Source organism: Sciurus carolinensis, chromosome 13, assembly GCF_902686445.1.
Source record: "Sciurus carolinensis chromosome 13, mSciCar1.2, whole genome shotgun sequence".
Lineage (NCBI taxonomy): Eukaryota > Metazoa > Chordata > Mammalia > Rodentia > Sciuridae > Sciurus > Sciurus carolinensis.
In genome coordinates this window covers 47,095,268-47,121,494 of record NC_062225.1, presented here as the reverse complement: position 1 = coordinate 47,121,494, position 26,227 = coordinate 47,095,268, and the positions used below count along the sequence as shown (strand labels likewise).

Below are 26,227 nucleotides of genomic sequence, written 5' to 3'. Positions count from 1 at the left end.
TGCGGGGTTGGTTAGCAGCAGTGACAAAGCATTCAGGAAGTGTTTCTGAAGATCAGTTGGTCCAGCCAAGGAGTACTTGGATTGGAATGGGGGAGGGAAGACTACGGCAGGAAGACCAGCTGGGAAGCTGTTGGCAAAGATCAGGCCCTAGTCATAAGGGGCCATAAGAAGCAGAAGGAAGAGGTGGGCATTGGAAACAAGGAAATGGAGTTGTTGGTAATGCCAAGAGTTACAACTGGAGTTGAAAACGAAGCTGCATAGGCTTCTTCCTCAAGGCTCCAAATTCTCTTTCATCTCAGGCCTTGTTACTGTCAGGAAGTGAAGGACATGGTTGGTGAAAGTTTTAAAATGTATTTACTAGTCAATATCAGTATCGGAATCAACCTGCGTTTAAAAGAAGTAAGTCCCCTCTCTGAGAATCTCTGGTTCTGGATTGGATGATGAAATTGCAAGACCACAGGATTTCAGGCTTTGTAAAGCAGGATGAGTCTTAGGTAGTAGCCCCACAGCTTCCTGTACATCATTCTTACCAAATCCTGGTGCTTGCTTTACTATATGTGTGAATGGAGAGGAAGTGAGAATGGCACAATGCATTTTTAAATTCCTTAGTTTGAGGTACCTTCAATGGGGGTACTGCATTTTGGATGCACAGGAGAATAGAATAGGTGAGGTCCCTGTTCTCATGGCTTTAGCGAGGCTGGAGACTTAATTAGCAGGCACACTCAGACATATGTTGCAGTATTGTAATAAGTACAACAGAGGCAAAGTCTAAGGGGTGACATAGAATATAGAAGTGGACCTTCTTTAGATTCGGGTGGCTCTTCTTCAGAAGGCCTTCTGTGTGTGTGTGTGGGGGGGGGGTGATATAAAATGAGTCCCAATAGCTGTGTAGAAGGCTGGGGAAAGAAAGCATTGCAAGTGAAAAAAGAGAAGGCCTTGTCCTCTGAGAACCTAAAACAAGGTCAGGGTTGGTGGTGCTCAGTGTGTGATGCTCACCTTTTGCCCTGCTACCACCCATCCCAGCTACCAACATCTCCTGCCTGGACCAGCCCAGTAGCCTCCTTGCTGGTTTTGTGGCCGTCTTGTCCTGTCTCCCTCCCTGCTCTCCCCTCCCCACTCCAGCTGGTTGCTTTTCCATACTAAACTGTGGTGATTCTTTACAAAATGAATCATATCATGTCACTCTTTTATTCTCAGTTCTCCAACAGCCCAAAGTCTGACCACTACTCAGGCCCTCACACCTCAGATCTTCTTTCTTATCTCTGTGCTTCAGATGCAGTGACTTCCCTGTGACTTGGACTCTTGCTGTCATGTCCTTTCAGGGCTTTTGTATTTGCCTTCTCTCTGCCTGGGATCATCTTTCACTCATACGTTTGCCCCTTCATTTCACCCAGGTCTTTGCTTTAAATGTCTCCCTTTCCTGCAGAAAAGTAGTGATTTTTAATCTGCTTTAGTTTTTACCCTATCACCTTTCATGAGCCCTTATGTGCTATGCTTGTGTTTTGTTATTCTTTTCCACCAGAATAAAAGCTGGGGGATGTGAAGGTGTCCGCTGGGTCTACTGATACACACCTACCACTTGGACTAGTTTCTAGCACATAATGGATGCTTGTGATATCTTTGTGAATGAACAAATGGATCACCATCTATGCTGGAGAAGTAGAGCAAGTCATAGCATTTGGGATCTTGTGAGAATTGAAGGATCTTGCACTTTATCCTAAAGGCAATGAGAAGCTATTAAAGGGTTTATAACATGGGAGTGACTAGATGAACTTAATTTTGGGAGTCAAGTTCCAAAGACTGGTTTGGAAGTAGAGATGAGGGAGGAAATGCCAGGGTTAACCACAGGTTCTTACAAAGAACATGAGTGGAGATGGGATTTGCTGACAGATGAAATTTGGGAAGGGGTGTTTGTATATCAAGATTCCTGGTAGCTCAAGTGTCAGATGCCTGGGAGACATTTCAGTTGGGTATGGCAAAAGGGTTGGATGTGCAGGTCTGAAATGCCACTAGGGGGCAATTGCGCCTTTCCCTGGAGGGGGCATTTGGGTTGTTCATTTCATGTCATGGGCTAAAAATTAAGCAGTGCTTTGCTTGCTCTGTTGAAAGCCCTACTGGATCAGAACTTTTAAGTGTTTCCTAGGTCACAAGTAGCAAACTTTCTTTCTAGAGGGTAAGGCGGAGGGAACCTTGTTTTTCTATTGACTGATTTCCTGTTCATTAACTGGCTGTTCCCTAAATACTGACTAGATGATCTTGGATGAGTTAGGCTTTGTGAAGTCATTTTCCCATCTGTGGGTACCCTTCAGAACCATAATAATTATTATCTATTATGTTTTTGGGGTGAGTATTAGATGAGATAATGCAAGTAAATCATTGTTGGGCGAACATGGCCAATGCCTATTATTCTTAACTTTTATGGATACTTAAAAACCTTCAGTTCTTCCTACCCTCCTACCTCCTCTGGCAAGAATTCAGCATCTACACATTCTGCTGCTCCCAGGATGTCTGGCCTAATGATGTCTCCTATGTGTTCCTCCCTAGAATGGTTCTCTCTCTCTCTCATTTCAGGATATCAACCAGAAACTCCAGGAGGACAACCAGGAACTGAGGGACCTCTGCTGTTTCCTGGATGATGACCGACAGAAAGGCAAGAGGGTGTCCCGAGAATGGCAGAGACTGGGCCGCTACACCGCAGGGGTGATGCACAAGGAAGTGGCCTTATACCTGCAGAAGCTGAAGGAGCTGGAGGTGAAGCAGGAGGAGGTGGTGAAGGAGAACATGGAGCTCAAGGAACTCTGCGTGCTCCTGGATGAGGAGAAGGGTACGGGCTGTGCGGGCAGCCGCTGCTCCATCGACAGCCAGGCCAGCCTGTGCCAACTCACTGCCTCCACCGCACCCTATGTGCGGGATGTGGGTGATGGCAGCAGCACCTCCAGCACCGGCAGCACCGACAGCCCCGACCATCACAAGCACCACGCAAGCGGTGGCAGCCCCGAGCATCTGCAGAAGCCCCGCGGTGAGGGCAGCCCAGAGCACTCCAAGCACAGAAGCGCCAGCCCTGAACATCTACAGAAACCAAGGGCCTCCGGGACCCCAGATCACCCCAAAGCACTCAAAGGACCCAGCCCTGAGCACCACAAACCCTTGTGCAAGGGTAGCCCGGAACAGCAAAGGCACCCACACCCCGGAAGCAGCCCTGAAATGCTGCCCAAACACGTGCTGAGCGGGAGTCCGGAACATTTCCAGAAGCACAGGCCAGGGGGCAGCCCGGAACATGCCAGGCACAGTGGAGGGAGTCCTGAGCATCTTCAGAAACATGCCCTTGGTGGGAGTCTGGAGCACCTACCCAGAGCCAGGGGCACCAGCCCCGAGCATCTCAAACAGCATTTTGGGGGGAGCCCTGATCACAAACATGGAAGCGGAGGCAGTGGTGGAGGCAGCAGGGAGGGCACCCTCAGACGTCAGGCGCAGGAGGACGCGTCACTCCATCACCGGAATGTCTACAGTGGCATGAACGGTGGGTCAGTACGCGCTGGGGAACTGCTTTGACTGGGGTGACTCAGTAGAGCTATGAATGACCAAGGGCTTTCCAGCCACGCTGCAAAGTGCAGGTGCTGGTTGCGGGTGGGTAGGGGGGAGGAATAGGCCTTGGCTCTGGAATTATGGGTTGTGTTTCTTCCCCTCGATTTGTTTTTGTTTTATACAATTACCAATCAAATAAGCTTGAAGAAGGTTGGGGTGAGAGATTAGAGGAAGGACAGGAACAATAATTCCTTGAGACCCTGAGTTGCCAGGGTGACATCTAAATATTGGAGATAAAAATAGATTCTTTCATCTTGAACTTGATTGAATTGTATGGTGTTTCCTACTCAGGCTCACTTGTTGAATGATGTCTGAGCAGGTCCTGAATCCGGCTAGTGTCTTATGTTCAGGAAGAAATGAATATTTATTATGAAGAACAACATTGAAAAATAAACATGGTGTCCCTTGATGCAGACTGTGATGCTGCTTTCCTTGTCTATAAATATGCCTTTATCTTGAGAATTTTTCCCATTGTGTTGGGGATGGAAGAATGAATCTGTGATTTTTATTTGCATTTAAAATGTATCAAACAATTCCCTTCCCTACTCACTCAAAACTCATCAACCCTCTAACCAAACCTTCCTAAACATATTCTGAATAGTATGCTCTTCTACATTACATAAGACATCTTTCTGGGTCATTTCAATGTACCTCTTTAAAATATACAGATGTGTTTGGACACTCCTTTGATTTCCAAAGCATAACATCCACTGCATTTGCTGAGACGGCACTAAACTTGAGCTTTTAAACCTTTTGGAAGAAGCTTAATTTTCTGCATCTTGGTTCTGAAACCACTTTGAACTCAAGAGAGAAAGAAATCATTCATAAAGAAAACAAATCAAAAACCAAAAGAGCAACACACACACACACACACACACACACACGCATGCACAAATCCACAACCACAATAACCCTCCTCCCCAAAACCTTACAGTTCTTTTGTGTTACCTGTGTTTGAGTTGAAGCTTAAAATGATTGCTTTCATAAACTGTGGAACTTTTCATTCAAAATATCTGAGGTTATTTTTGCTCTATTCGGGAGCTGCTCTATTGAGTTTATGTGCAGCCAGCTCTGAGCAGTGGTGGAGGAGGCTGCCGGTTTTAGCAGTGACACAAAGGGGTAAATTTTCAATATTGTACTTGGGGATTTACCTGTTGGATTCCATTTCATCCTAATCCTTTTCTCATAGTGCTGAAAATTGACTCCGGAAGCTTGACTTCTAATGCAGCCAGTGTTCTTTTCAGAGAAAATGGAACTAGAAAGGATAGGAAAGATAGGAAGCTGCTGCTTTCTTGGTTGTTTGTGTTGGGAGGCTGCAGGGAGAAGCCAGTTCACCTGCTTCCTGGAGGCCTCCTGACTGGCTGGTGTCTGAACCAAGTTGACTGAATCTACACTCCTCGCTGTTGCCAAGAGCCGCAGCAGCTGTGCCCTGATGGCCGTGGGCGGCCTTGGCCAGGCAGGTCTCCACAAGAGATGAAAGTCATTTAAAAAGATATTTTGGTTGTGTTATTATCATGAGATGGGTCATTGGCCATGACACTTGTCTTCAGGGGCTGTAATGGGTCAGTGGGGAGATAGTTAATGACATTTCCATTTTGTGATTACTTTTTAATGAGCTTGAGAAGTAACTATGTGCACTATTTTAGAGAAACTGTTTCTTAAACTACAAAAACAAAATAACTAGGGGCAGGTGGTTCACTTAATAATTCATCCATTTATAAAAGGACTCTTTAAATAAAGAACCCTAGTATATTTTTATTATTCTTAAATTTTATTATTTTTGACTGACAAATTATAATTGTATATATTTATTGGGTACAATGGAGTGTTTTGATCTATGTGTAAAATGTGAAATGATTAATTCAAGCCAATTAACATATTCATTATCTTGATTATATTTTTTATGGTGTGACATTTGGAATTTACTCTCTTATTTTGAGATGTACATTGCTGTTGACTATGGTCATCAAGGTCTCAAAGCCTACTCCCAGATCTGAAACTTTGTGCCCTTGAATGAACAATTACACATTTCCTCCTTTTCCACTATCCTAACCTCTTATGACCATTATTCTTTACATTTCTGTGGCTTCCACTTGAATTGATCTTGTGGATAAGTGAGATCATGTTTCATTTGTCTTTTTGTATCTGACTTATTTCTCTTAACATAATGTCCTTTATTTTTATCATGTTGTTGCGAATGAAGGGTTCCTTCTTTTTTATGGCTGACTAGTATTCTATCTTGTATATATCCCACATTTTCTTTATCCACTCATCCACTGATGGACACTTAGATCAAATCCAAATCCCCGCTATTGTGACTACATGATGAAGTAAATGTGGTAGTGCAGATATCCGTTCTACACATTCATTTCAGTTACTTTGGAAGTATATCCAGAAGTGGGATTATTGGGTCATATATTCATTTTATATTTAGTTTCTTGAGGAACCTCCAAACCATTTTCCCTAATTTATGTTCCCACCAACATTGTATGAGTTCCTTGCAACCTGTTGATAAAAGTCATCCTAACAGGTGTGAAGTGATATCCATTAGAGTTTCAATTTATACTTCTCTAATGATTAATGATGCTGAACATTTGTTCATGTACCTGTATTCCATTTATAGAATACAGAATACAGAATACAGAATTCCATATATAGAGTACAGAATATAGAAGACATTTGAGAAATGTTTGTTCAGTCTTTTACCCATTTTTAAATTTGGGCTATTTTCTTGCTGTTGAGTTGTTTGACTACTTTATCTGCTTTGCACAATAACTTTTTATCAGGGGTATGGCTTGCAAATATATTCTCCCATTCTGTGTGTTGTCTCTATGTTCTCAATTATTTCCTTTGCTGTGCAGAGGCTTTCTAGTTTGATATAATCCCAGTTTTCTAGGTTTACTTTTGTTGCCTGTGCTTTTAGGGTTAGATCCAAAGAATCATTGCCCAGGCCAGTGTTACAGAACTTGTTCCCTATTTTTCTTCTAGAAATTTAACAGTTTCAGGTCTTCTATTTAAATCATTAATCCATTTTGAAGATTTTATGATGATTTTTGTATTTGGTATGAGGGTTCATTTTCATTTTTCTGCATGTGGATATCTAGTTTCCCCAATGCCATTTATTAAAAAGACTGTCTTATCCCCAAGATAACTTCTTGGAATCTTTTGTCAAAAATTATTTGGCCCTAAATGTTTGATTCTGTTTCCAGATTTTCTATTCCATTCCATTCACCCATCTGTCCATTATTTTTACACTAGTACCATGTTGTTTGATTATAACTGCTTTATAATAATGTTTTGAAATTGAGAAGTGTGATATCTTCAGCTCTGTTCTTTTTGTTCAAGATTATTTTGGCTACTCAGGGTCTTCTGTGGTTCCTTATGGACTTAAGGATATATAGCTATATTTTATCATTTCTGTGAAAAATGACATTGGGATTTTAATAAAGAATGCATTAAATCTTTAGGTTGCTTTGGGTGGATATGAACATTTTACAAGATTAATTCTTCAATCCATGAATACAGAAAATCTTTCAGTTTATTTGCATTTTCTTTACTTTCTTTCATCAGTGTTTTATAATTTTCAGGATATAGGTCTTTTACCTCCTTGATTAAATTTATACCTGCTTAAATTTTTTAATATTTGTTATCATAAGTGAGATTGTTAATTTTCTTGTTGGTTAGTTTGTTATTTATAGAAGTGCTGCTGATTTTTGTATGTTGATTTTGTGTCCTGCAATTTTACTGAATTTGCTTATCAGGTCTAGCAGGTTTTTTGGTGGGTACTCAGGTTTCCTATAAAATGATGCCATCAGCAAATAGAGACAATTCACTTTTTCCTTTCCTATTAGGATGGTTTTTATTTCTGTTGCCTAATTGCTCTGGCAGGCACTCCCAATACCATGTTGAAAAGAAGTGGTGAGAGTGGGCATCTTAGAAGAAAAGCTTTCAAGTTTTCACTGTTGAGAATGGTGTTTATCATATTGGCCTTTATTGTATTGAGGTACATTCCTTCTATAATCTGAATGGTTTTATCATGAAAGGATCTTGAATTTTGTCAAATGTTTTTAAGGTTTCTGTTGGGAGTATTCCTTGAGTTTAATCGATGCATGATTAAACTTAAAAGAAAGATTTTTAGGTATAACCTTTAAACAGTGCCTTACACAAAGCAAGGTATATTTGTAGAGAAAGATGATATTGTATCATGACTTATTTTTGCCTGGATTCAGGTAAACTTGGTGGGTCAGGTTTTATAAAATTTAACAACTTAATTTAGTTACAACTTTGATGTAACAACTGCATTATTGAATGACACTGTAGTTTAATTCTTGTGTCGACTTCAAGTTTTCTCATTCTTAAATTTTCTCATCTTGTGTCTATTTCAAGTTTTCCCATTCTTGTGACTACTTCAAGTTTTCTTATTCAGATCTTCTACTGACAGTTGATATCCTCACCAGAGTATATTTATAGTACATTTGGATTGCATTTTCATTTCAGTAATTAATTGGAAAATGAAGTGGCACAATGAGATGTTTATGGATCATCAGCCTATAAACTTGTGCATTGGTAGCCTGCATGTATCCTGCCGTTACAAATTAATTTTTGATATGGATGGTAAGACATGCTTTTTCATATTTTAAAATTGCCACACAGTTTGTTTGAATCACTGGTGTACAGACAGATAAGAACCAGCAGCGAGGTTAATCCCAAATTGCAGATTTGCTGAGTCATTTCCAGAGCTATTTGTTTAGGGTTGGTATGAACTCTGAGTGTTTTGGTTCAGCACTTGCATGTTTTTGTAGGAACAAATAAATTAATTAATTAATAAATAAAATAAAATGCAGATGAAAGGAAGTGGGAAGAGTGCCTGAATTATGGCAGACCAAGACAGAGATGAAATATGTACCTGCAGGATATTGTCCTACCTGTAAAGATATGCATTCCCTCCAAACACACATGCTTGTGCACAAATGTCAGTGAAAAAGGACTGCGGTTGTAGTCCACTGTGCTTTGGCCATCTTTAAATCTTCTTGTCTTTCACTTAGAAACTCAGTGGATGAAGTAGTTGAACATGGTGTCCAAGAATCTCCTTTGATTAAAACCAGTGGCTTAATTTCCAACTAGAATGTGAAGATGAATCTCTGTAACTTTGTTAATTAGTAGCTGATTTAAAAAAACAACACAAGCAACACATACAACCAGAAAAAAACACACAGAAAAAACTAAGGTTAAAAAAAAAAAAATTCCTCACACATGCATTTTCTTCTTTGAAAGTTATTATTCAAGTTTTTTTTTTTTTTTCAGTTTATAGAGCATTCCATTCAACACTTATCACATCTAGACACATTAAAGCCCATTCATTAATTGCTCATTGTATTCCAGGTTAGCAGATTAAGTAATTGAATATCCACTTCTAGCTATAAAAGCACACAACTGTCTCAACTATTGAGAATGGGGATCTCACTTACTTACTCCATTGAAATTCAAAGTGGAATTGAACTTCTTAGGAGGTAAAAGGAGTTCCCTTCCAAAGGAGTTTTGCTGTCAGATAATCAGCTGCCAGATATTTGCTTTTTAAAAGGTACCTATTTTAGCTCAGGTCATGGGCGTTTTGGATGATTCAGATTCTAGCAATATCTGTTCGTTCTGTTTGTTGCTGACCTTCTAGATATTAAGGTTCTGATGATCAGAGGACCTTATCTGCAGCTGGCCCATTGGGCACTATCAATCCAGATGAAAAAGTAGTAACATTGTTTCAATTAAACTTTTTTTTTTTTGATGATGTTTATATACCATATCCTTGGCAAATGCTCTACTATTGAGATACAACTCCAACCCCTTGTTTGATTTTAATTCTAGGGGCACATATTGCTGGTTATCAGCAAATGAGAAAGAATAAATAAAAGAAACATTACTCCGTATTGTGTTGTTTATTTTTTCTTCTGAAAATAAGATAATTGCTTGATCATCTTGCTGGTCTGTCTGCTTCCCCTTGCTTTCTTCGAACGCATCCCAGTGAATAGTAACATCATCCTCTCCTTCAACATCACCCTAGCCAGGGGGAACACACATGAGGAAATTATTAATTTGTGTTAGACAAGGTCTGCTTAGAACTCATTTGACTTTGCTGTTTGGAATGCCAGGGTTCTAAGTCCTCCTGAAAACTTCTTATTCTTTCTTTCCTTGCTTTGTGAGTGTCTCTAGAGAATGAAGAGAGTCTTCTATTTCTTCTAACAGCTATTCCTCTATTTCAGGGCTTTTCAACAGTGGCACTCTTGACTTTTAGACCAGATAATTCTGTGTGTGAGGTGCTATCTTATGCATTTTAGGAAATTTAGAAGCATCCAGGGTTCTACCTATGAACAAGTCAAAAATGTCCCCAGATACTGGCAAATGTTCCAGAGTAGGGTGTAGGCAAAATTCTTCTAGTTAAAAAAAAAAAAATCACAGCTTCATAGCAGTGGTTTGCAATCTGGCTGCAGATTAACATTACCATGGTGGCTATAAAAAAAATACCAGTGGTTGAGCCTCACGCTCTGAAGATGTAAATTGAATTGATTTGGTACCAGGTCTGGGCTCTTTTCAAAGAGCTCTCCTCAGGTGACTTGAATGAGTAGACCAGGTGCAAAACAGTCTCTGTATAAGCGACTGTTGCTAAGAAGGGTTGGTGTGAGTGAAACACTCAAGCTTCTAGAAGTAGAATGTTGACATCTCCCTTTCCTTTGCTGGGTTCCAGGACTGAGAAGACCTGACTGACTGACTCTAGCTGGTACTGTCAATCTTCGCCCTGCCAACTCTAGGCTAAGGCTATCTGAAAATGCACTACAGTACGGGTTGCAGGTGGGGTTGTTCTGTTAATTTTGGGAAAACTGGCGCATGCAGTTCAAGTCTGCTTTAGTTGTTGAAAACTTCATGTCAAGATGGAAAAGATGGGTTTCTAACCTATTTGCAATGGATGTTGGTGGTGAATATAGATCAGGCAAACCCTGCAGTGCTAAAGAGATTTCCCACAAGGGAATGCTGCATTGCAAATCTCCTGCTTCAGAAGTTTTAATCTGAATTTTAATACTGCTCCTTATTTTCTGTTCAGGCTATTAATGAGTAACTAAAACACTGATAACACAAAGTGGCCTCGTCTGTGAGAGGTGAGATCACCTGTGTGTGTGGAGGAACTCCTTGGAATTTCTCTATAGTGAGGCTGTCTGTGAATTAATAGTGGTGCACTATCGCATGAATAATTGCTCAGACATCTTATATTTTGCTTAGAAAAAATCAGAACATCACTTATGAATGCATTTGGACAATAGAAATAGAACATATCTTGGGAGAGAAATTTCAACAGTTACAGTTAAGGACTACCAGAACAAATATTAATTGAGGTCCTTTGAGTATATTTTCTATTGTACAAACTGACATGTAGATGGTTAAAAAAATAAATAGTAGTTTCTGTTCTTCAAGCTTGAATACAGCAACTTGGGAACCTTATAGACACTTTGATAGACCATCAATTGAAGTTTTGAAAAATAGAATTGATTTATGGTACCATACTTGTATGTGCAAAGCATATTGCACTGATCAGAAGAATACATTTTGATTTAGTCAGATAGAAAGCTTAATAATAGGAAGTGAAGTTTAAGAAAACCACAAAATATCTAAGAGGTACTAATTATTGGAAAACCTAGGAAATAGAAAGATATTATCTAGTACAATTTAAGGTTTTCAACCTACTGGCAATAATAACACAGAGCTATAAATGTTTTTTTAAATCTGGGAGGGGGGCACTTAAATCTTTTCCCTAAGGAGGGTTTCTTCAGTGTTATATATATGTACATATATTTATATACATTTCAATAACTCTAATATTGTATCTGAACAATGCCAGACATTCTCTTGATTCTGTTTATTCTAACAAATGTTCAAATGCATCTGGCAGCCAGTCACATAAGCTAGTTGTTGTCATGAATTAAATCAAGAATCTCTTTCAATTGATTATGATCCTGTCCAATAGGCTCAATTGAAATCAATTCAATGTTCTGGCTCATTACAACTTTTCAGAAGACATAATAGAAAACAATAACATCATTGAATTAGTGATGCATCTATCATTTCATTTTAACAAATAATTTAGAACAAAGGATGGGAAGGTAAAAACCTTTGAGTTATTCCATTTATCAGGTAACAACTGTCTACAAGTGCCAAATGAATACAGATATGTGAATGCATATTCATAAATACATGAAAAAATGCAATACAAATACAAAATATGTGGGACTATCCATGTACGCATAGTAAGGATAGACTATTCTGGAGGCATTTTGTTGGGATCTTTGTCAAGTTTTACAGGTCAGAAATAAAAACATGAAACCAATTTTTGCCAAAACAAATACACAATAATAATTTTACTGTGTAACATCACTGGACCAGCGTATGCCTGATGGGAATTTTCCAGACTACAAGTTTATAAGCTTAGGCTCTAGAACTCCTCAAATTTTAGCCACTTACATGTGATGTAAGTGGTAAAACTGTGTCTACATTAAATGACTGTGATGAATATTCTTACCTAAATATCTTCTTAAAAAGCAGACCTACCATGCTGTCAGCCATGCCTCTTTATGTCCTCAGCAGGCCTAACTGATTTTTGTATTATGTCTAAGTTCTGTTCTTCCATTTTTAATGAAGCTTCATAACTTCGGAAAATAGATAACTGCACCACTTAGACCTGTATCTGAAGAAAGCATAAATGACCTTGAGGTGCCCTTCTGTGTGTAAAGTGCATAGTTTTAGTACATGGTTCACATGTCATCCTTCTGTAACTATGTTGACTTTTCAAGGTTTATCCTTATTTTCAAGGCTTTAACCATACTTCAAATAATTAAGGTATTTCTGTAATAAGAAATGAAATGTTCACTTCTGGGGTACTTTGTCATAATTGAGTTGTCCCTACTAGCACTTTAATGCATATTATTTATGATGAACATTATCCATATTTGAAAAAGTATTTATTTTGAATTTGATTCTGAGAAAACTATTAAGAATAGTTTCTGAAATGGGATGACTTTTCAAGAGAGCTAGGAAATTTGAGACTCAATATCAAGAGTAGAACATGGGATACTTGAGAATACAGACATGAAATCTCAACTCTAATTTATAAGAGTCTCTAATCTGCAAAAGAGTGAGGTTCAAGTTACTACTGTGCCTGACATAAATTGCTTTCTCTTTAGAGTGCCATTCAAGTGTTTTCAATAGAAAGAACTGCAGCTCTTTCTCAGGCAGAGGATTCTTCAGCAGCAGAGAGGCAGAAGAGGTGTTCAGAACAAGGGAGATGGCAGAGGGAGTAGCAGTTTGCATTGATAGACTTACAAAGGCAATACTGGTTTGTCCTCCCTAAGAAAAAGGCAATAACTGGTTGTTCAGATGTGGCTGTTCATTTACAGCACTCACATAATGAAGAGTTATGTGTACCATAAGAGCTTCTGTTACTCAAATCATTATCGAAGAGTACAGGAAATCTTGGGATTTTTGTTCTAGCTAGGCTTCAGTTGAAGCTCGGCACACATTCAATTGCTGAGTAAATAAAACTTTAGGAATTTCTATTTTAGTTTTTATTTTCTTTAGAACCTTAGTTACTTAAGTATTCTGGAGACTTTCTGAGGCAGATGAAAAGGTTGCATTTGGTAATTGCTCAGAGTGTTTCGGCTATTTGTGCTCTCAGGCTACACACACAGTATTTAATGTTGTATGTGTATTTCATAGAACATTAAATGCATTGAATTTAATGATATTGAATGATCCCTCCCCGCTTCTTCCACCTTCATTGTGAGCTAAAGAAAAGTAAATCGTTACATTTTAAAATTGGGCAAATAAAATATGTCTGACACTGATTTTTGTCTGCTGGCATGATTTGTGGGATAGAATGTCTTAGTTACGTTCTTATGACCAGGCTTTGGAAGGTGGTCTTTGATGCTTTGAATTGTCTTTTCTAGTCAAATTGATTCATCATTGCTTTAGACACAGAATTTTGTTTCTGGTCTTGATTATAAAGGAAACTGAAAGGTATTCTTATATCTTTCCAATTATTGAGGCTTTTGGCTTTTTAGGTAGATCTCTGATCTAGAGTATGTATCTACAGCTTTCTAAGTGTCTATAATTGCTAGTTAAGATTTTTGAAAAAGCATGAACTGCCTATGGGTACGGGGTGTTTGGAAAAACCTAATTGTGTGTGTGTAGTTATGCACCAATGTTTTAGTCAACAATGGACAATATGTAAGACAGCAGTCCTTGAAGATTATGATGGAGCAGTAAAATTCCTTTTGCCTGATATCTTTATTGTACTTTTCTAAGTTTAGATAATCAGTCACTTAAACCATTGTTACAGTTGCCTACAGAATTCAGTATAGTAATGTGCTATATAGGATTGTAGCATAGCAGCAATAGGCTACACCATATAGCCTAGGTATGTCATAGACTTTACCATTAAGATTTGTGAAAGTAATCTCTGATGTTTGCACACATGACAATCTCCTACCAAGTCTCAGAATGTATCCCTATCATTAATTGTTGCATGATTATATATACATATGTGTGTGTAGTTTTATTTTGCAGTCAATTGAGACTAGATATCAATTTCAATGCTAAAGAACAAAAAAAATTAGCTGGACACTGTGGTGCATGACTGTAATCCCAGTTGCTCGAGAGGCTGAGATAGGAGGATTGCAAGTTCAAGGCCAGCCTCAGCAACTTAGTGAAGCCCTAAGCAATGAGACCCTGTCTCAAAATAAAAAATAAAAGGTCTGGGAATGTAGCTCAGTGGTAAATTGCCCCTGTATCATAAAATAAAACAGGACCACATAGTTGTAATTAGTTCAAAATTACACAGAATCATAGAACTTGGAGCTCTAAATACTCAACATTAGAGACATGAAGTACTTAACCCTTCCATATTCTGAAAGAGAAATTTGACTTCCAAAGAAGTTTAGCAAATTGCCTAAATTCAGTTGCCAGTTAGTAGAGGACCTGAAGAAATCAAGCTAACTCCCCAGGCACAGAATTAATTATATAAAGGGGACATATATTCTTCAGCCTTTGAGGCACTGTGGTAGGGGAATATTAATGGAGCTGTCCAAGGCTCTGACTTGGAGAAGTACCAAAGAAGACCTGGTGACTTAGTAGGTGAGTTCAGTCTATTTCCTGGGAAAGTCTGGCCCATCCCAATGGGGCACAGTCAACAGATGGATGGACAGCTGCCAAAATGTATTCCTAATGGAAGGGACACTTTCACTCCTGGATCAGGAATCTAACATTCTTATGAGTCACGTGGTCTCTTCCACCCCAAGGCCATGCTCCTTCCAGATAAGCATTCCTGGGAAAAAAGGCTTACCTTAGTCCAGTCCTCACACTCCACCTTGGGTTAACAGCCAACATGCTGTGTGTCAGGAGAAGTGCCGGCTTCTGGATGGCAAGAAACAGAAGGGAGAGAGACTAAGGAGCAAAGGGCTCAGCCAGATGGCAACACCAACTGCTCTCAAGGAGTTTTGTTTTTTTAATAACTCAGCTTACTGCAAACAAAACTAATTAAGTCAGTTATTCTGATTTATGCTACTATAGGCAGAAGTAAACTACACTTGTGTTTCACTTTTGATGGCATTTAAAGAGTCAGAATATCTGAGTTGCAGGTTTTTGTTCACAGCAGCCTGGTGTGTTGAGCCACTCTTGAGAATTCAAATTAACCCTGTTCATTAATTCAGAATCTCTCCCATTTCCCTAGATAGCAAATGCCAGACTCACCCTTCCACCCAACAGAATAAAACCCTGAAAGGTAAGTCATTAGATCCGTAGATGATGGATTAGATGTGATTTAACAGGAAAGTGAGGTAAGAGTCAACTTACAAAAAGGAATGAAAATAGTAGACAAAGGCAATTGAGAGACACCAGATTGTGAGGGGGAATACTGTAAAGAATTTAAAAAATATTTGGCTGTGCATGCTGTTAATGGTCTTATTTTGGTTGGCAGGGTAGGCCTATTGGTTGTTACGAAAGCTAATCAGAATTGCCCTTTTTATAGAGTCATGGGGAAATTGGTTGAATTGAGTTGCTCGTTTTACGTATGAGGACTCTTATGAAGAGTACATTTATAATTACAATAAATTTGAGGTCTAGGAATAAATGTTAGCCAGGTGGTTTGCCATGAATAGCTTCCCTAGTATAGTGACTTTCATGTGAAACCTTTTAGAATCAAGCTTTCAAATATGTGGAAGAACAGGCTTAGAAATAGCTAATTTCTACAGTATCTCTTCAGCACATAAATGGAGATCAGTTCTTAAATCCTTCTATCCTAAAACTGTATGCCTTATAGTTTCATCCTTAATGTTTTTTGTTTTTATCTGTTGCAGTGTCAAAATTGTCCACTTTAGGATATCTTGCACATAAATCTACTTTTGATGGAAATATTTTTTGCAAGAGTCTATGTAGCATACATACACCAGGCACTCATTTAAAAACAGAGCTAGGCTGGTACAATTATACCTATTCACAAAGTATAACTAGTTTTTGTATTTGTGTGTATCTGTGGAATTTCACCCATAAGTCAAAATAATATGTAGATACCCATCCTAATTGGCATATGACATCTAAGTTTTGTTTAGAGATTTAAAGCAAAGGAAAAAAAATTATAAACCTCAGCTAAATTCTATTTTGTGAATAAAAATGACATCTAAATTTTGCTTTAAAACACTTTAATAAATTTAAATTTATCATAGTTAAAAAATGTATTACCTTCCCAGAGGGTGTGCTGGTACACTTAACCCAGCTGGAGGTGTAGATATGGAATTGGTTTTGCCACTTTCTTGCTGTGTGACCTTTAGTATGCCATCAAATTCTGTGGGCAAAATAACTTATCTGCTAAGTAAAGGGCTGGGAATAGAGATATAAGTCAGTAGTCTTAGAATTTGGATTTTGGATAAATAAAACCTGAGAATCAAGCTGGAATTGTCAACTTATGACTTTGTCAGGTGTGGTCAGTAAAATAATCATCTACTAATGCTATCATTTCATGAAAGAAGACCCTTTGAACATTTAAGAACAAAAACGTACATACACTTACTAAAGGCAGTCTGTCCAAAGAAACAGCTGATAATGTTGTGCTGACATATAACTATTTTTATTTTGAATAGTAACAAATAGTCCAGGTTTTCAGCAATGCAACACAAAGTGCATTTCTAGTGTAGAATTAGCTTCAGAGCTTTTATTAAAATCCCTTCTGTCATAAAACATCTAGTTTCACACAAGTTCGTGTTGGTAAATTTAGAAATCTCATTTTGGGTAAAGAAGTCAGGAACGACCACCCAGGTACCTCTTCCAGCTACTTGCTCCTCCCCTTACCATGACAGGAAAAAGGGATCTTCATCAACTGGGGTCTGATCAGCTTAGATTAGGACCTCTTCTCCCTGCCTGTTAACCCACCTGACTTCAGAGATTGTGCAGGTTGGGTTGGTCTAATATGGAGCAATGAGGATATTTTCTAAAAGAAATTCTGTGCATAGGTGGGAAATTGTGCCTGGCATGACCTAAAACCCTTGCTCTAAGTTTTCTCCATACCTCTGTGCCTGGTAGGGAACTTGTCAAGGTGGCAGCAATTCACCTAGCAGTGTCAGTGTTTTAGTCAGCTTTTTTGCTGCTGTGACTAAAAGACATAGCAGGAACAGTCCTAGAGGAGAAAGCATGGTTTCAGAGGTCCCGGTCCATAGACAGACAGCTCCATTCCTTGGGGCTTGAAGTGAGGCCGGACATCATGATAGGGAAGTAACTCATATGATGATCAGAAAGCAAAGGGAGATACTCCATTCACCAGATACAAAATATGTATCTGAGCAGCATGCCCCCAGTGACCCACCTCCTCCAGTCACACCTTTCCTGCCTTCAGTTACCACTCAGTTAATCCCATCAGGTGTTTATTTCACTGATTGGGTTATGAGAGTCTTAACCCCATCATTTCACTTCTAAACCTTCTTGTATTGTCTCACACTTGTGCTTTTGGGGGACACATCACTTCCAAACCATAACAGTCTAGACCCTGTTCCCTTTGAAGCCTCACTGTGATGAATCTCAATACCATGGGTGAACAAAGAACTACAGAAACTATAATGGAGATGACCTGGGATTTGTATGGTTCTGGTCTGTTGACACTAGGTTTCTTCTGCTTGGTCAAGTCTCAGATGCAGACATAAATATACTGGCCATTGTGAAACCTGCATTCTCAATGGACTCCATGTATGTTTTCTGTGTTCCTTCCTGGGAAAGTGCTCTGAAAGATCAGAGTGAAGGATTTTGCTTTCTGTTCCACTGCAAACTGGATTTTCTCAAATCTTTTTGTCTGCACTGAGGAAAGAACATGTCTTACCAATTAAATATTTGAAGAGACTAAGACCAGTGACCAAGTGGTGTCTCCAGGTTTTAACTTTTTTTGTTTTTGATATTTTTGCTTTTGTTATGTCCCATTTAAGCAGACATCTTACTCTGATTCTGTTTTCTGTTGTCATAATAAAACACCTAAAACTGGGTAAGTTTTAAGAAGAGAGGCTTACTTTGGCTTGTGGTTTTGCAAGGCTAAGAACGTGGCATCTGCTTGGTTTCTGGTGAGGGCCATGTGCTGTTCCAACTGTGACAGAAAGTGGAAGTGCAAGAGATCCAGAGAACATGCCAGGCTTGCTATAATCTATTCTCTCAGTAACTAATCCACACCTGGAAGAACTAATCCAGTCTTGCAAAAAAGACATTCACCACTCTTAAAGACCTCGCCACCTCTCATCACCATCATATTATGTTATAAGCCACAATGTGAGTTTGGGTAGGGAAAAAAATGCATTCAAACCATAGCACCACATTGTAAGGATCCTTTCCTCTCATCTCTGGCAAAAATGACATTCTCTCCTTTCTTTATTATTTTAATCTTATCAAAGATTAAAAGCTTGCACTTGAACTAGTTTGGAGTAAGGTCCTCCAATGGAATTGGGAGGATAATAATAACTGAAGGGAAGGGTAAAATCTATAGCAATTTCATTATAAATCATTGCCTTGACTAATCAGGCAACCATGCGTTCTAAATAATGTCAGGGATAATAGAGATTTATTACAACAAATTAAAGTCTAATCAGAGTGTGTCCTGAGATAAACAACATGGTGAGACAAACATAAATGAAAATAAGGGGAAGCAGGCACTGATCAAAGTGGGTTGTAGTAGGAAATCAGTCTGCTTGTATTTTATTTTATGTAAATTTTTTCATGGTTCCATATGTAAGTGAGAGATTGAAAATAAACACTCATTTAAGAAATATTTATTGTTGTGACACACACGAATGCAGCATGGTGATACTTTGTGAGGTGGGGCAGAAAAGTGAAACGTGAGCCATGGGTCCTTCATACCAGGGGTTCATGGTCTGAGAAGTCCATGGGCAGAGGTGAGTAACTATAGGATGTATAATTATGTAGCAAATGGATGAGATCAGTGGTTGGTGCTTTGGGCCTTCATGGAAGATGGCTCCCAGGCCACCAAGTCAAAAGATGGTCTCTCAGAAGAGGTGTGTTGGGAGGTTGATTCCTGAGCATTGATTGGATTTGGATAGTCTTGTAGAAGGGTGAAGATGTCTGGGAGGGAAAACATGTAGGTGAAAATGAACAAACTGTTTAAGGAACAGTGAAGAGCTTAGCAGGTTTGTGCTAAGGTCCTTGTAAAGGTTGGAGCAGATAATTCTGGACAGTGGCTTGAGTCCAGGTTACATATAGTATAAAATGCCATTCATGGGTGTTTCCTAATAATGCTGTTAGTTTATCATACAGGGAGTAATGTAAAATGTTCTTTATTTTTTAGAGTTTGTGATTGAACTAAGTGGTCCAGGAAAGTTCGTTCCTTAGCATTAAAAAAAAAAAAAAAAAAAAACTCTTGTCAAGATTTTATAACCCAGTTTAATTCTAATAGTTTGACTTTTATTTTCTCAAGCGGTCCTGAACTGAGGTTTTATAATGATTAGTACTTGAGGGCTTTATATATCCAGATTTATGCCATCATTTATTCCTCTTCCATTTATTATTTTATTTTTTTTAAGGAATAGTTATGCTGAATTACTGTTTTCCTTTACTTGGGCAGTTTTACAATGAAAGAAACATCAATTAGGAAAATTCATCTCCTGACTAATATCTTCTGAGTAAATAATGAAGATGTTCTAAGGATTTTGGGAAAAATATGGCTTAGTTACTGCTAAGTGAAAATCAATGAGTTAATTGTTAAAACAGAGGTATAATGTTGGAACATTATTGACCCTTTTGTTGGTCTAGTAGAGTAAAATTAGCTTTTAACTTTCATTCATTTTGATGTTTTTCCACTGTAATGTTTTTGACCTCATTTTAGTTTTTTGTGTTGCATATGAAGTCTCAGGTGTTTTCCAGACTGCTCCATTGACCCCTGAAATGCTCTGTGAAAACTCCCTAGGGCCAGTGGGCTGTGTAGGGAGGGGTTAGGTGGCCAGGCTCCTCATCACCCCCACCCGAGACACCTTTCACCTGGAGCATTGCTGTATTTAACCGATTGGTTTCTTCCATATCTGCTTAAGCCCTTACTTAGGGAGAAAAAAAAAAGGGGCGGGGGCGCAACTTTGCAAAGTTTGAGAACCTCTGATCTAACCCAGTGACACCAAAAGAGGCAGACATTGTAGATATTCCAGTCAGATTTCTGGACCAGTAAATGGATGATCCCAGATAACAACAGATCTTGATTCTCCTTGCTGCTGAGTGTGTGCCTGATCACAGCTGTGATGACAGGTATGTTGTGAACATGTGCAGTCAAGTTAATTTATAGGTGCAGAGCTATTATTTTTTCAGAGGGAGACATTTAAAATGGTGTACCTTTTAAGCAAAAAAAAAAACAACGAACTTTCTCCTTCAGTTTCTCCTCTTTGCTACCCACCATCTGTTCTTTACTTTCCAATACCTTCTGAGGCAGGAGAAGAAACAAAATATAACTCTTTAAAGGAAAGCAAGCTTGCTAACTTCTGCCTATAGCTGCAGAGGTGCTGGTAATATTTAATGGTTTATATGAAATAAACTTAAGGATAACTTAAAATTCATATTTGAATCCACCAACACTTAGCCTTTTCCTGTTTTTAACTACTTCTTTCCCTGTATTCACTGTGAAGTTACTTGTTCAGAGTGTGTTTTAGTTGATTAATTAGATAAATGTGCCTTTTTTTTGTGACATCAGTGGATTACCATTCAAAGAGTTTGAGTTTTAGGTTTCTTAGTTTGCCTTCAATTCTGAGATCTTATAGGACTATAAACTTTCCTATGGGAGCTTTTTATAGCAATTCAGGATAGTCAATTTTATTGCATAAAGGCTATGCTAAATTGCTCTTTCTAGCTAATGTCCTATATGAAATTAAGTTTTAGAGCAAACTCTCGCCTCCCCAGATACCCCATATGGGTGAACACAAACATATGCATTAACCAACATTGGATGGGTAAATCACTAAAGATTGTTTCTCTGAAGCACAGTATTTGGAAGTAGTGCATATTTTATAACATAGGATCCTTTATTTCCTGTAGTCACAGCTCCTAGATAAATGCAAAAGTGCCTGATTTGGGGGAAAGTGAGCAGAATCTTGGGAGAATTTACTGGGCATGTGGTAAACCACTTGCCAGGGGGTCAAGCAATGTCTTGAGCCCAGCTCAAGGTCTTCACAGGATTTTATAGTCAGAATGAGAGTGGTTTGGTTTTATTTCATCTGTTTTTTAAAGCTGCCTCTTCTCCTCTTCCAGGCTCATCTAGCACCATCCAGTGTGATAGATAAAAGGAAGGTGGGGGTAAAGGAAGCTTATTAGGAGAGTTAGTAGGTTTGGTTCTTTGTCTCAGGATGTTTTCCCTCATCTTGTAAATTCTTGGCACTTCATGGTCTTCAGCATCCACTTGTAAAAGCCAGAATTTCTTTGGTACTACATGTCAGACCTCAGAACCCCTCTGCTTACAATCCAGATAGGAAGGAACAGGCAGTCTTCACCTTTCTAAAGGATTTCTTTGTGCATACACACCTGGGGTCTGGTCTAACTTGGGCAGCTAGTGATAAAGGAAGGAGTCTTTAGGTTGCAGGGTCAAATTCTGACATTCTGAACCATTCTGCTTTGAAGTTCTCTGACTAGAGCTGATCATGGTGGCAGATTTGAACTTGCAGTCTGAGTATATACTCAAGTCTTTAAAATTCATTCTTCTTTTAAAAAATATTATTATTATTATTATTATTATTATTTTTTTTTTTTAGTAATGATGGTAGAATGTATTTTGACATATCATACATACATGGAGTATAACTTCCCATTTGTAGTTGTATATGAGGTGGAGTTACACTGGTCGTGTATTCATATATGAACATAGGGAAATTATATCCAATTCATTCTACTGTCTTTCCCATTCCCATCCTCCCTCTGTTTCTCCCACTCCCCAACTGTCCAATCTGGTGAACAGCTCACCCCGCCAACAACCTGCCTATTGTGGGTCAGCATCTGGACATCAGAGAGAACATTTGATCTTTGGTTCTGGGGGATTGGCTTGTTTCACTTAACACGATAATCTCCAGTTCCATCAATTGACTGGCAAATGTCATAATTTAATCCTTTATGGCTCAGTAATACTCCATTGTGTATCTGTACCTCACTTGCTTTATCCATTCATCTGTTGAAGAGCACCTAGGTTGGTTCCTTAGCTTATCTATTGTGAATTGAACTGCTATAAACATTGATGTGGGGGAGTCACTATAGTATGCTGATTTTAAGTCCTTTGGGTATATACTGAGGAATGGGATAACTGGGTCAAATGGTGGTTCCATTCCAAGTTTTCTGAGGAACCTCCATATTGCTTTCCATCAATTTGCAGTTCAACCAGCAATGTATGAATGTACCTTTTTCCCATATCCTTGCCAACATTTATGGTTGCTTGTTCTGTTGAAAATTATCATTCTGATAATTATCATTCTGATAATTTTCTGAGGAAATATCAGTGTAGTTTTAATTTGCATTTCTCTAATTGCTAGTGATGTTGAAAATGTTTTCATACATTTGTTGTCTGATCATATTTCTTCTGAGAAGTATCTGTGTAGATCCTTAGTCCATTTATTTATTGTTTTTTTTTTTTTTTTTTTTTTTTTTTTGGTGTTAAGTTGGAGTTCTTTGTATATCCTGGAGATTAATGCTCTATTTGAAGTGTAGTTGGCAAAAATTTTCTCCCATTCTGTAGGCTCTCTCTTCTCATTCTTGATTATTGCCTTTGCTGTGAAGAAGCTTTTAGTTTGATACCATCCCATTTATTGACTCTTGATTTTACTTTTTGTGCTTTAGGAGTCTCATTGAGGAATTTGGTTCCTAAGCTGACATGATGGAGATTTGGGTCTACTTTTTCTTCTAGTAGGCATAGGGTCTCTAGTCTAATGCCTAGGTCCTTGATCTACTTTGAATTGTTTTACTCAGGTAAGAGGGGTCTGATTTAATTTTGTTACATATGAATTTCCAGTTTTCCCAGAACCATTTGTTGAAGAGGTTATCTCTTCTCCAATGTATGTTTATGACACTTCTGACTAGTAGGAGATAATTGTATTTATGTGGGTTTGTCTCTGTGTCTTCACTTTTTTCACTGAGAATTTCTTTGGCTATTCTGGGTCTGTTTTTCCAAATGAATTTCATGACTGCTTCTTCTATTCATATGAAGAACTTCATTGGAATTTTGATAGGAATTTCATTAAATCTGTATAATGCATTTGGTAGTATGGCCAATTTGACAATATTAATTCTGCCTATCCAAGAACATGGGAGATCTTTCCATCTTCTAAGATCTTCAGTTTCTTTCTTTAGAGTTCTGTAGTTTTCATTGTAGAGGTCTTTCACCTCTTTTATTAGATTGTTTCCCAAATATTTTATTTTTATATTTTGAGGCTATTGTGAATGGGATAGTTTTCCTGATTTTTCTTTCAGTTGATTTGTCATTGGTGCACAGGAATGCAATTGACTTATGGGTGTTAATTTTATATCCTTTGATGAATTTGTTTGAGTTAAAGAAGCTTTTTGGTGGGATTCCTTTGGTTGCTAAATATAGAATCATATTGTGGGCAAATAGGGATAGTTTGAATTCTTTTCCTTTTGGTATCCCTTTAATTCGTTTCTTCTGTCTAATTGCTTTGACTAGGGTTTCCAAGACTATGTTGAATAGAAGAAGTGAAAGAGGGCATCCCTGCCTTGTTCCAGGTTTTAGGGGGAATGCTTTCAATTTTTCTCCATTTAGAATGATGTTGGCCTTGGGTTTAGCCTATGTAGCTTTTACAATGTTGACATGTTCCTACTATCCCTAGTTTTTTAGTGTTTTGAGCATGTAACAGATGATGTATTTTGTCAAATGCTTTTTCTGAATCTGTTGAGATAATCGTGTGGTTCTTATCTTTCAGTCTATTGATGTGATGAATTACCTTTATTGATTTCTGAATGTTAAATCAACCTTGCATCCCTGGGATGAACCCCATTTGGTTGTAGTACACTATCTTTTTAATATGTGTTTGTATGCAATTTGCCAATATTAAGAATTTTTGCATCTAAGTTCATCAGGGATATTAGTCTGAAGTTTTCTTTACTCGATGTGTCTTGTCTGTTTTTGGTATCAGGGTGATACTAGCTTCATAGAAGAGTTCCCTCCTTTTCTATTTAATGGAATAATTTGAGGAGGATTGGTTTTAGTTCTTCTTTGAAAGTCTGGTAGAATGAAGCTGAGAATCTGTCTGGTCTTGGGCTTTTCTTGGTAGTCTTTTGGTGGCATCTTCAGTTTCATTGGTTGAAATTGATCTGTTTAAATTTTCCATGTCATCCTGATCCAATTTGTGTAGGTCATATGTCTCTAGAAATTTGTTTATGTCATCAAGATTTTCTGTTTTATTGGAGTATGAATTTCCAAAATAGTTTCTGGTTATTTTCTGTTTTATTGATGTTCACTGTGATATTTCCTTTTTTATTGTGAATTTTAATAATTTGAGATTTTTCCCTTCATTAGGTTGGCTAAGGGTTTATCAATTTTATCAAGTTTTTCAAAGAACCAACTTTTTGTTTTGTCAATTTTTTGGATTGTTTCTTTTGTTTCAGTTTCATTGATTTCAGCTCTGATTTTAATTATTTCCTGTCTTCTGCTTTGGGTATTGATTTTGTTTTTCTTTTTCTATGGCTTTGGTATATAATGTTAGGTTATTTGTTGTCTTTCTGTTCGTTTAAGGAATTAACTCAATGCAATGAGCTTTCCTCTTAGCACTGCCTTTATAGGTTCCTAGAGATTTTGGTATGTTATATTAGTATTCTGATTTACCTTTAAGTATTTTTTAAATTTCATTCCTGATTCCTTCTGCTATCCACTGGTCATTTAATAGTGTATTATTTAGTCTCTAGGTGTTAGAGTATCTTCTATTTTTTATTTATCATTGATTGCTAATTTTATTCCATTATGATCTGAATGAATAAAAGGTAATCTGTTTTTGTATTTGCTAAGAGTTGTTTTGTGGTCTAAGATGTGGTCTACTTTAGAGAAGGAGCCATGTGCTGCTGAGAAGAAAGTGTATTTGATTATTGTTGGATGAAATACTCTGTATACGTCTGTTAAGTCTAAATTATTGTAGTTTTAGCTAGATAGCTTCTTTATTTAGTTTTTGTTTAGAGGATCTATGCAGTGGTAAGAGAGGTGTGTTAATGTCACCTAGTATTATTGTGTTGTGTTCTGTTTGATTCTTGATATTGAGGTGGGTTTGTTTGTATGTAGATACTTTATTGTTTGGGGCATAAATATTTATGATATGTTTTGTTGATCTAAAATTCCCTTCATCAGTATGAAATGTCCTTTGACTTTAAGTCCACTTTATCTGATATGAAGATAGAAACCCTTGCTTAAGAGATCCATGTAAATGTTTTTTTCCCATCCTTTTACTTTCTTTTTTATTATTATTATTATTTTTTATTTAGCTTTTAATTTTTTACAAGCTGCATTTTGATTCATTGTATACAAATGGGGTGCATCATCTCATTTCTATGGTTGTACACCATACCATTTGTGTAATCATGCATGTACATAGGGTAATGATGACTGTCTCATTCCACCATTTATCATACCCCGCTCCCTCTCATTTCCTTCTACATATTCTAAAGTTACCCCATTCTCTCATTCCCCACCCCTCACCCCCATTATATATAATTCTCCACTTATCAGGGAAAACATTCAGGCTTTGTTTTTTTGAGCTTGGCTTATTTCACTTAGCATGATATTCTCCAATTCCAACCATTTGTTTGCAAATGTCATAATATTATTCTTCTTTGTGACTGAATAGTATCCCATTGTGTTTATATACCACAGTTTCTTTATCCATTCATCTGTTGAAGGGCATCTAGGTTGGTTCCAAAATCTAGCTATTGTGAACTGAGCTGCTGTAAATATTGATGTGGCTGTGTTACTATAGTTTGCTGATTTTAAGTCCTTTGGGTATAAACCGAGGAGTGGGATAACTGGGTCAAAAGGTGGGTCCATTCCAAGTTTTCTGAGGATTCTCCAAACTGTTTTCCAGAGGGGCTACACCAATTTGCAACTCCACTA

At 37.9% G+C, this 26,227-nt stretch overlaps 1 protein-coding gene across 3 annotated transcripts in view; it reads left to right on the top strand.

Annotated features, from left to right (window-relative positions):
* The window catches only part of Ccdc85a (coiled-coil domain containing 85A), a 194,902-nt gene that overhangs the window by 5,295 nt on the left and 163,380 nt on the right, over window positions 1–26,227 (top strand). For all 3 annotated transcript variants that reach the window (XM_047522985.1, XM_047522986.1, XM_047522988.1), the window contains exon 2: window positions 2,572–3,520. In XM_047522985.1, the coding sequence (XP_047378941.1) occupies window positions 2,572–3,520 (949 nt within the window). The remainder of the gene's footprint in view (window positions 1–2,571; window positions 3,521–26,227) is intronic.